At 37.8% G+C, this 12,341-nt stretch overlaps 2 protein-coding genes across 2 annotated transcripts in view; both read right to left on the reverse strand.

Annotated features, from left to right (window-relative positions):
- LOC126816865 (uncharacterized) overlaps nucleotides 1-3,692 on the reverse strand; it is a 116,027-nt gene extending 112,335 nt beyond the window's left edge. The window contains exon 1 of the mRNA XM_050543655.2: nucleotides 3,599-3,692. The gene's annotated coding sequence lies outside the window, so the exon portion shown is untranslated. The remainder of the gene's footprint in view (nucleotides 1-3,598) is intronic.
- Nucleotides 3,693-9,721: 6,029 nt separating this feature from the next.
- Nucleotides 9,722-12,317, reverse strand: LOC126816856 (heat shock protein 70 B2). Its single transcript, XM_050543633.2, has one exon. It carries the CDS (start codon nucleotides 12,127-12,129, stop codon nucleotides 10,207-10,209), a length of 1,923 nt encoding a protein of 640 aa, XP_050399590.2. The 5' UTR covers nucleotides 12,130-12,317; the 3' UTR covers nucleotides 9,722-10,206.
- Nucleotides 12,318-12,341: the final 24 nt, after the last annotated feature.

Raw genomic sequence — 12,341 nt, forward strand, 5'->3', positions numbered from 1 at the left:
AAACCAGGATGCTACTTTAATGTATACATATGCATTTACAATTTCAATTAGATAAAAAAAAAATTGAAACTGACAGAGTAAAATTCAGTTTAAAACTAAAATTAGCTTTTGTGTTTCTGAAATATTTTTTACTGAAATCTGTTACTCTCCCTACAATAAAGGTACTTTAGTGCTGGTAGTGTTCTAAGGAAATAAATGCATGTGAAAACCCCCCAAAATATACTGCTTTGAATTTTATATTTTCAGTGCTCACAAACAATTTAAAATCAAAAATATCATTTATGCCACAAAGTAAAGTTTAAAGTGCTCAGGGACGGATCCAGGAATTTTTGCAGCAAGGCTCCTGTTAAGGAAATTTCATTGTTGACAAATGACAATGCAGGCATATATACATTTGTACACAATGAGCTTTTTAAAGAGAAATCTTGATGTCAATTATCATAATAAATTAATAGGATCCCATTGTGATTCAATTTCATTGATGCAAATCATTAATTGTGATATCACACATGTCTATATCATTAGTTCGCGCTTTGAATGCCAATCCCATCCCACCATCTGGTGATAAAGGATAAAGCACACCACGGTAACACTTTTCTCATAAAGTGTTGTTTAACAGTTTATTTTTTATGTAGCTGAGCAAGGTGGGGATTGGACCCACCCGCCCCTCCCCTCTGGATCCACCCCTGGTGATGTACATGTATAATATGGATACTATAAGTCCCAACATCTAGAAAATTAATTCCAACTTTTATTTCTCGAAAATCAGGACAAAAACTATATCTCGGTCCCATTATGAAGCCAAGGCCTAGGATACATCTTATTATGACCAGCAGTAGAATCTAAAATTACCCCTTTAATCAACCCCTACACCTGATGATTTATATCGGGTCATAATTCTAATCAAGATAATGCTGAGAAGACAAACACATTAGATCTGATTAGTACCTGTGATAAGGGGGGGATTAAGATGACAAAGCTACAAAACAATACAAGGGACAGATGCTACAGGTATAACATGATACCATACAGGAAATTAACATGGTATCGTAAAAACACATCCGATTTCTAATTATTGATCAAATCTATCCTATAAATGTGCTTTAATCTAATTGGAAAGCAGATAGAATTATGTGTAATATTTTTTGATGATCAAGCCACATCATTTCTTCTCTTATTAAAGATACTTTCCAACAAAAGTATTTATCCAGGGCCCTTATTCACAAAAACTTAAACTAAGATACAATCGAAATTTTAAGAAATACTGCAATTCGATTGGCTGACCAGTAAAATCAATTTGCATATATCCAATGAAGTTGCAGTATTTCTTAAAATTTTGGTTGTAACTTAGTTTAAGTTTTCGTGAATAAGGGCCCTGTGGTTATTTCCAATAAAAGTATGGCAGTTATGGCATATATGGAAAGTAGAAACATCTAATCTTATTAGAAAAATACTGGATTCCCTGAAAAACACCCGTGGAGCGCATACGGGACAAAACGCAAAGGTTTTCCTAACCGGAAACCCAGCGATTAGGGATGGTTGCTCAAGTGACGTCAAAGGTAGCACACGAAGATTGTCTTCATCTCTCAGCGTTAGTAAGCTCTTGATGTACAATGTATATGTTGATAAATTTGATGATGGGCTTAAACGTACAACAGTTTCTGAGATAAAAACAATGGAAATTTAATTAGGCTTGGATATTTATTTATGATAAATGAACAGCGCTTAAAGACAACATCGTCTTGTATATGCAATGAATTCTCCTCCAGCTTTGCATACGTTGCTACATATGTAGTTACCCCGTCACCGAAGTCACTTGACACAAACATAACTTCTTTTAATCGATTTTTTATAGCAGGGGTATTCCCTGGTGTATACAATGTTTTGAGAAGGATTTGAAGCAAAATTTTGACACATTGATTAGTTTGAATATGTTTTTAGTTTTAATCCAAATATATCATCAAATCACCCAGTTTGTATACGGGAAGGTATCTTTAATGTCAATGTATGTGTTTACCTTTAATACTGTTAATGAATGAAATGAGATATAAATATAAAGAATGTGGGAACCCTTCGGGACTAAATCTTGTGAAATTGTACAGCCGCCGTTCATTGCAAAAGTTCTTAAGTGTGAATCCATTTCGATTTAAAAAGGTTCAAATATTATCCAACGTGACATATCATTTATGTCTCAGTCGGGATCAGTCATGGAAAGCCCAATTATTTTTATCGTTACATATCAGCCTTCTAAATGATTTGATTGGCTTTTTTGGAGGGTGCACGGCATGGGCTATTTCCGAATAGGATAATAGATGCCATTTCTCTTGGGAGGGCTTACTAAATTGAACAATGGTGGAGTCATAATGAGGTCTAATATACTACTTTCCTTCATCAAATACTTTTAATGAAATAATGCCAATTACTAAATGTACATATATCTTACACATTAATCAGAAATTGGATATGCTATAGAATTGTATGTAATCATTTTTATCACGATGACAAATCAATTCTTGTCTTGTATCCATTTACTTTTAATAAATGAATTTATGAAATAGATGTCTAATACTTTTAATGAAATATGTAATGCTAATTACTGAATGTTCCTTACACAAATTACAAACCAGATCAACTGTATGATAAAAATTATTAATCTTTGATCACCATTTCTTGTCTAGTAGTAGTATGCTCTTACACGCAAGCCAACTTTTAATGAAATATATATAATGCCAATTATTGAAATGTTATTTTTAAAAATATACAGGACTGAACTAGAATTTAGACTATATATATTGATCTTTCAACAGATGTTTGTCTCATTTGTAGATGATTTGGTTTATTGGAAATAACGACAATTATTAATTTAAATATCCTGAATAATTTATTTGTGAACATGTATTTTTATTATCATTTGTATTCATCTATTGTAATTTGTAATAATTATGTGTAGATTTAATGCAATGAATAAGTCATTAGTGTATTTTAGTAAAAGTGGTATACCGTAACAGTCCTGTTAAAGGGGCCAATATCATGCCAGCGGAGTTAAATATACCGCACAGCAACTGAGCACTATGAGGTACAAAGTTGCAATTATTTATCGTATTAAAATCATCAGCGCAAAATGACCCACAAAATGAATGCCGAATACAAAAAAATAACAAGCTCCAACACTGTGGATCGAGTGACTGTGACAGTGTCAACCGTTTTACGAGAAATTTAATCATCGAATGAAAGACACGACAAAAATCGCTCGATAAATGCGAAGCGACAGGCAGACGTATTTTGTTAGATTACATTGCAAGCGTAATTTTACGTTTGATTATGTTCTTCGTCTTTATTTCTTTTGCATTCGGTTGCATAAAACCCACGGCTTTATTATTTCGTCGTAAAATTGCAATAAAAGAACTCAAAGCAAACTGATATTAGCAGGGCTTTAGATGAAATGATTTGACGCGTGCTACGTACAACGGGTCTCGTTCACTGAGTCTTGTGTTTGCGCGCTTCAGTGAAGCCGAGATCATAAAATGCACTGAAGTGAAACTAATGGTTATGCTTATGAGAAAAATATACAGGGGGTTAAGAAAATTAATATACTTACATGTCTGTGTCCTTTTTCCATGCGAATCACTAGACAATAACGTAAAAATCCAAAATAAACACACAGAATGAATATTCCAGTCATGGCTATTCGCCATGTTGGGTTACTACTGAACAAAAATCCAGTTCCGGCGGAGCGCCCTCTGTAAACAAAGACAGAATTGCAGGTGCGCGCGGGCATCAAATGATCGCACGACCAACACGAGTCATCACTGACACGCGACTGTTTTATAACGGTAAATTTGGGATAATATATAAATGAAAATGTATAGAAGTGTAAGCCGGTTTTACTGAACGAATGAGAGATGACGTAGTCTAGACAGATTTGTTGGGGGAAAAAATTATCTGATAATTCATTCGCGCTTTTCTTTGGATCGAATCACTGACTTTCCGAGTTCCTCAATTTCCGTATTGGAACCCATGAATTTTTATGAAATGATGCGCATGATTTGACGTCGTTTTTAGAAAATGGTTACACTGAAAAGTACCACACTATTTTAGACCCACATAAAACACGACAGAGTAGCAATGGGGAATAACATTATTTAGACTAGAATCTTCATGTCCGTGTAATGCACATTTCGGTTATTCTAACCAACCACTGTGGTTTCCGCTTAACATGTAGCAGTGGTGCAGGACGGAGAGTCTGGCAAGGAACAGCAGTGTCTAGTAGTTCGGATGGTACGAACAACTGAAGTCCCATGTACACATTGGTGTGCACGTAAAAGAGCCCATGACTGCAGCCTGGGTCGCGTAGAACAGTTCTAACACCACCCTCTATCTCAAGCTTTCCAAATTATTTCTAAATTATACGTAGACATCCTAAAATGTTACTTCGAGGTGAACTCTAGATGCACAAAATAGACCTTCTTTAAAAACACGTTTCTAAAGAAAGCTTATTTATCGCATATTTCTTGTCATTAGCCTTGACCCCATAATTAACGAACAACTACAGTAGACAGAAACAGATAACTCTATATTTAGCTATAGGTAGCTACCGGTGTTGTACACGAGGCAAGGTATGCTTAAACCCGACGCCACCTTTCATTTTAGGGTTTCTCATAGCGAACACATTGTTGTGGGAATATTTTCATTTACTAGCTCGCTATTTTTCTTCTATTGCGTTTACACGTACGGTTATAAAAATATTAAAATTTACTGATGGAACGGATCTTCTTTGATTTTGATTTAATATACTAGACACAAAATGGGCCGTTTCTTAACATTGATTTCATCGTTGGATTAAAGAGACAGTCCCGGATTTTACAGGGTACGAGTTTAGGGAATACTTTAAAGATAGTTAAAGGGAATGACGTGGCTAAGTGGGTAAGACGCTGGTTCGCTAGCCTGGTGGTCGGGTGTTCGATCCATGCATTGGCCGAGAAAGTTCATCCAGATTTTCCGGCGTGATCCCCCCTTGTCTGTGATGCAGAGCGGAGGGCCTGACAAGAATAGCTCTCTAGTCCTTCGGATGAGACGAAAAACCGAGGTCCTGTGTATACATTGGAATGCACGTAAAAGATCCCTTGGCGATAGTGCCGCTGCTCGGGCAAAATTTCCCTCATAGCACACTGTATGGCGTATGCCCGTCTTCATTAGCCCAGCATAGGAGCAGAACAGTAGGACGTTAAACCCCATTTCATTTCATTTCATTTTAAAGATAGTTGAGAGTTTAATAAAGAGTTGGCAATTCTTGCTATAATAATTAAAAAATAGATGATAAAAAATAAAATATTACAATTTCAGTCAAATTACTTTATTCTGAACGGAGTTGTGGTAGTTTGGACTAGAAATAGGCATCAACTGAGCCCGCACCGTCTACGAAAATTGCCGATCGCTTGATTGACAGACGATAACTCTACCCACATATTCTCGATTATCAAGTAACATTCTCAGTGGCTATGGTACCGTCGCTTGGCAGGCCTTTCATCACCAGTTTCCGGTACTGACATCAGTGACTAACGGTAAACGTTAGCTTGGTCGGCCATTTCTTGATTTTATTTTAAATGGACGACTGTTTAAATCCAAGCTGTATCCAAGCCATCCGCGGGTCTACAGAGTTGATTTTGAGCTTGGCATGTAAATAAAGGTCTAATTAAAAATTTCTATAACATATGAAGCCTAAATAAAGACTTGTAATAGGCAGATTTGGCTCTTGCATAATGTATGTTTAAAGCGATGCATAAAACTGAGTTTAACGCAGTGAGTCTCAACCAGTGTGCCGCGAGATCTGCCTAAGTCTGCCGCGAAATTTTGAACGTCACACTAAGAAAATGCGAAAACCACGTGATCCCAATGAGTATTCACTGGTGTACACTGATAAGCTGTGTTTTTCTTTATTTAGTTTGAGTCATTATATATGTCTATGATTAGCCTCTCTCTGTTTTTATTTTGCTATTTTTTCATGTGTTCCAAAGTGTGCCGTTGGCAAAAAAAAGGTTGAGAACCACTGGTTTAACGCCTTCCATGTCTGCACCTACTAAGCTAACGACTAGCCCCCCCCCCCCTACGTGCTACTTGGGTGTGTTCAGCACCGTAGAAGATCACAGACTGGCCGTAGAGACTATTGACCCTGCGCATACAAAATGTTCACCCAGTTACTTGCGGCTGGTCTGCGACCTAACAAACGGTGGGTTTTGAGCCATACACTTCGCAGTGTTTCGTTTCATTAGACCTTATCCCACTGAAGCACTGCTGTAATGAAAGCAAATTTCTGTTCCAAATTAGTCCGATTAACAACCAATGCCTAACTGCGTAACAATGTCATTTGGGTTTAAACAGAGCTCCAGATTGTTTACATAATGTTACGTCATGAATCATGAAATTTTTACGAGCAAATAACAGTACATAGCAAAATATTGCAGAAAAACTAATTGCGTGACAAACGAGGCCATTAACGGTTACAACGTAAACAATACTCTTTGGAGACGAACAATACTTTCACCGTTTTTAATACCTTAAATTACTGTCCAAAGTTTTAGGGAAGACCCCAGATTAAACGAAGGGCTGTCATGTTGCTTTACTTAGGAGAGATTTGATTTGAACGGGAAGAATAGACACATTCCCCCAAAAGCTCGAGTATCATAAGTCAATCCAGCAATAGCCAGAGAGGGATTTCTCCGGCCATTGCTTCAGGAATATAAGAGAGAGAGAGAGAGAGAGAGAGAGAGAGAGAGATGGGGTTTAACGTCCACTCGACACAAACCAGGTAATTTCGGAACTAACATATGGTACAATTTTATTTCAATAATTTGCTTGCGCGTAGGGTTCTTTAGCAGTGGGAGGATACCGGAGGACCCGGAGAAAACCCACGAGGTTGGGCAGGCGACCCCACTCCTTGTCACGTACAACCCGGGAATCGAAATTCAGGAATATGATTTTGAGTTAGGCTTAATGAAGACGGACATATGCATGCAGTGTGCTATGGGGACAAGTTTGCCACAGAATACACGTGATGCCAATATTACACTGCCCGGGGCCCTGTTTCACGAAATTGTAACTAAAGATAAAATCCAAATTTTAGTAGATACTTCAATTTTGTTGGCTAGCACTAAAATCAATCTACATATATCCAATCAAATTACTAAAATTTGGATTTTATCTTAGTTAAAATTTCGTGAAACGGGGCCTATTGACGCAATGCCAGATCTTATGATACAGCGCGCGCATGCTAACCAGTAAATATCGCAGACTAACGATGGCACCGAGAGTTGATTTAATATCCAGTTAATAATTTAGATAACTTTTCAGGCCCAAAGAAAGACCTGCAATAGGCAGATTTATCTCTTGCATAATACAAGTTTTTTAAAATCTCTATTTTATATAATTAAAACTATATAAAATAGAGATTTTTCGGATCACGGACCTCGCATGACACATTGACGCTAGTTTCAAAAGTTTCCTGTACAAATTTGGTCTTGGAATTTAGGAAATTGAATAAAAAAAATATGTGTGTCACAGTGTGTGTCATTGTTTTGAGAAAATGTGCAACAGTATGATTAAAGGCACACCCGTTAACCATTCGGGCACCCTGCAGCAACCCCACTATAAAATTAGAAGCTCTGAGAAAATACTGTTGCTCATTTATTAGGTGAACACATGATAGCATTAGAATGGAGTGGGGCCAAAACTACGGCAACGCTTCGCAAATTTGTTTATTCGATGAATGTAGAAGAAAAAAAAATATCCACCCTCCCTGGACCCCCATGGTCACGTGCCTGGTTAATCGTATGAAGTGCGGAAAAACCAATTCAGCTTGAAAGCAATGAATGAGTTGTAACCATTCGGCGTGCTTTTGCGATTAGGAACTGAACTGTAGGCTAAACTAAAGCCTGGCGCACACTATGCGAAAACTTAAGCGACGGGTTTGGCGACACAACATAAGTGAAGTGAGCACACTACACGACGCATTTTAGTCGTCATCGCGTTGAATAATTCAATTAATAACCTTTTGTTTCTTACATGATGATCATGCGGCGACATCGCCTTCTTAGTTCAACGCCGGTGGAGTGCAGTGCGTTTATAGTAATTCAAGTAACGAGCTCAAATCTGGGGACTCTTGTATATATAGAAAATAGGCTACGTGAGCATGAGTCCAGAAATATTCCAGAGTATCCTAAATATAATTAATCCTCATTACCAAACAAACAACCGAGATGGGACAACCAATAAGCCCAGGAGAGTGATTGAACGTCACCCTCCATTTTCTTGCTACAGGTACTGCCCCCTCCCCCAAACGCTCATTCTAAGTACCATCTATGAATCCTACGATTATATTATTATTAAGTATATTGGTATTCAAACGGAAGAATCCACTGGGCCTACCATGTATACGACAGCTCACACATTTAATAAGTGCCAGAATTGCAAACTTAATTTCAATTAGTTAGGCCTAAATTAGACTACCCGAGCCACTGACTTATATGCAACAGATAAAAAATCCGAGAAACCTTGTGTGTGGATATGTCCCTTGAGAAGAATAACCAAAAATGATTGGTTTAATAGGTGAATTTATTTTTATGGTTGTCGCTTAACTTGTGGCCGAGTAGAGCACATTATACGATTTGTTGCCGACGAAGCGACGACTTGGGCGTTCATATCAAACGAAAAATCGCGAGTTTTTGATTTTTCATCGTCGGAGACCGAAATCGCCAATGTCGTCGCGTAGTGTGAGCCAGGCTTAAAGGCTTTCATCACAAACTTTGTGTAATTGTTAACTATTTTTATTATGCAATACAAGTTCGAGTGGATACAACTTCAACCACGCCCTTATTTTCTCTTTGACATGGAGGAGTTACCTCCCATGCAAACTGCTGCAATAATATTGTATGGGAAGCAACTCCGGATACTGGTATGGCTAAAAATCGTGTTCCAGATCATTTCACTTCCAGACAATTCTTACGGTTTGACTGTATTTTTATGGACCTTATTTTCATTAGTTTATTGCGATTACAATTGAATAACGTATGTTATAATGAAAAGTAAGTGCAGGAGAACCTCACCACACACAACATCCAATTGACAGACCTTTTTTGTCCATCATTAAACGTTTGGCTAGATGAAATTAAATAGGGTTTCACATCTTAATAGTCGCACCAATTAGAAAAAATGAAAACAGGCATAGACTATGCCATGCAGTGTGTCTATGACTGGAAAATTTGCTCTGATGCCTGGTTGTGGGGAATTATCTACACTTATTTTGAATTCCAGCTGTAAAGGGATTTTTAACGTGCTGTCTGCAGGGGGTAAGGGATGAGGGAGGGGTTGGATTAATTGAGAGAAGTTGGGGGATAAGTATGTTCCGCATCAAAATGTTTATCCTCATTGATATTAAGTAGATAGGCCTAATGTCATTCACCACTTACATCCTTTTCTTTCTTTCCTGGGGGGGGGGGGGGCATGTTCAATAATCGTAAGATCTGTCATTATTAAGTCAAGCGGTGTGGTTTCAACCCCAAGCTGGAACGTGACAAAGAGTAGGGTTGCCATCCAAACTTTTCTGTGATCCTCTCCCAGGGATTAAGACCCTTCACCTAGTCTAGTTTGTGTCAAGTGCACATTAAACCCCATTTCTCTCTTTGCCTATGGATGCAGGTAAATACTGGCGAAATTGGTCAAAAAACAGTTATTTTGTAATTAATCCATTTTATTGTAACAATTTGCTAGGCACAAAATCAAAGGATTAAATGTCAGATCTTGACATACATAGTTTTTACAACTTTTCAGTTAAACTTTAAATTAACAATAACAATGATCCAACATTGAACAAACAATAACTATATACACGGTAACATTCACAATTGAATTACTTTGAATTAACAACCGCAACGATCGAACATTGAACAAAAACTAAACTATATACATTGCAACAGTCTCAGTCCATACAATACATACTGGTAAAGTCCTTCATTACCATTGAAATAATAAAATGAGCAAAATTCATATCCTGTTTGTTTTCACGATCACATAAGGTTTATTGACAAAATAAGTCAAGTTTGTAATTTTAATACTGAGTATAAAACAGATCGGGCATGAAAGCATACTATATCACAAATAGGACAAGAAGTGGCACGATACACACATAATTTGTTTATAAAGGCGTTCGAGCACTTAGTCCACTTCTTCAACTGTAGGTCCCTGACCACCACCAGATTGGTGCTGTCCCTGTCCACCTTGTCCACCAGCACTCTGGCCATGTAATTTACTCATGATAGGAGAACAGACTTTCTGTAGTTCATTTTTTTTATAGTCATATTCATCCACATCAGCTAAAGCGTTTTGATCTAACCATTTAATGGTGTCATCACAAGCTTTTGTAACAGCGTCTTTGTCCCCGGAGTCTAATTTAACTCCCGCATCATCAACAGCTTGTTTAATAGAGTACACATAGGATTCAAGTTGATTTCTAGCAGTCATTTTTGCTCTCTGTTTTTCATCTTCGTCCTTGTATTTCTCAGCTTCGTTTACCATTCGTTCAATCTCCTCCCGACTTAATCTTCCTTTATTATTTGTAATGGTGATTTTATTGGATTTACCAGTACTCTTGTCCACTGCAGACACATTTAAGATTCCGTTGGCATCAATGTCAAAGGTAACATCAATCTGAGGAACACCTCTGGGTGCTGGAGGAATTCCCGAGAGCTCAAATTTTCCTAACTGGTTGTTGTCTTTGGTCATAGCTCTTTCACCTTCAAATACCTGAATAGAGACACCAGGCTGGTTATCTGAATAAGTTGTAAAGGTGTTGCTAGCTTTTGCAGGGATTCTGGTATTGCGTTCAATAAGTTTCGTCATGACTCCACCAGCTGTTTCAATTCCAAGGGAAAGAGGTGCCACATCGACCAACAGTACATCTTTGATAGCATCACTAGTGTCACCGGTTAGGATAGCCGCTTGGACAGCAGCACCATATGCTACAGCTTCATCGGGATTGATAGATTTGTTCAATTCTTTTCCATTCATAAAATCTTGGAGAAGTTTCTGAATCTTAGGGATTCTGGTAGATCCTCCAACCAGCACAACTTCGTGAATTTTGGATTTATCCAATTTTGCATCATTCAAAGCTTTCTCCACTGGTTCCATAGTGCCACGGAACAAGTCAGAGCACAAGTCTTCAAATCTTGCTCGCGAAATCTTTGTGTAAAAGTCAATTCCTTCAAACAGTGAATCTATCTCAATACTGGCTTCAGCACTGCTGGAAAGAGTTCGTTTAGCTCTTTCGCAGCTCGTTCTCAGCCGTCGTAAAGCTCTGGAATTTTTGGACATGTCTTTTTTGTACTTTCTTTGGAATTCTTGTATAAAATGCTGTACCATTCTCTGATCAAAATCTTCTCCTCCAAGATGGGTATCTCCTGCCGTAGATTTGACTTCAAACAAAGACCCTTCATCAATGGTTAAAATGGACACATCAAAGGTTCCACCTCCAAGATCAAATATCAAAACGTTTTTCTCTCCTGCTAGGTTTTTGTCTAATCCATAGGCTAAAGCTGCGGCAGTTGGTTCATTGATGATTCTCAAAACATTGAGACCGGCAATGGCGCCTGCATCTTTGGTAGCCTGTCTCTGAGAGTCATTAAAATATGCAGGCACAGTAATAACTGCAGATTTAATCTTCTGGCCCATATAGGCTTCGGCGGTTTCTTTCATCTTGGTCAAAACCATGGAGCTGATTTCTTCTGGGGAGAAAATTTTCATTTCATTTTTATATTCGGCTTGTACTTTCGGTTTGCCCCCATCACTAATAACTTTGAAAGGCCAGTGTTTCATATCCTTCTGTACAGTGTCATCAGTGAATTTTCTTCCAATGAGTCGTTTAGCATCGAAAATTGTGTTACTTGGATTTAAGGCAACTTGGTTTTTTGCAGCATCGCCTATGAGTCTCTCAGAATCCGTGAATGCAACGTAACTTGGAGTTGTGCGGTTACCTTGGTCGTTGGCGATGATTTCCACTTTGCCATGCTGGAATACACCGACGCAGGAATACGTTGTACCTAAATCAATTCCGACAGCTATTTCCTTGGCACTGGCAGGCATTTTGTAATTTTCACTTTTCTGTCTATATTAAAAACTTCCTTAAAATGCACTTTAATTTGTTTCTAGTATTCGTAATACAAAGTTCTTCTTTCACTTTTTGTGATTTCGAGCTAAGATTTAGTCTCTCTTCTTCTGAATTGTCTTAAACTTTCACAAATCGTCTGTGCGCTTGTTAACTAATTTCTGCCGCTTTACATTCACAAGCGGTTTTA

The sequence above is a fragment of the Patella vulgata genome, chromosome 3 (assembly GCF_932274485.2).
Source record: "Patella vulgata chromosome 3, xgPatVulg1.2, whole genome shotgun sequence".
NCBI classification, from domain to species: domain Eukaryota; kingdom Metazoa; phylum Mollusca; class Gastropoda; family Patellidae; genus Patella; species Patella vulgata.

Bases quoted from the DNA above. Each gene is read 5' to 3' on its own strand.
- LOC126816856 (XM_050543633.2), bottom strand. From the start codon at position 12,129: ATGCCTGCCAGTGCCAAGGAAATAGCTGTCGGAATTGATTTAGGTACA.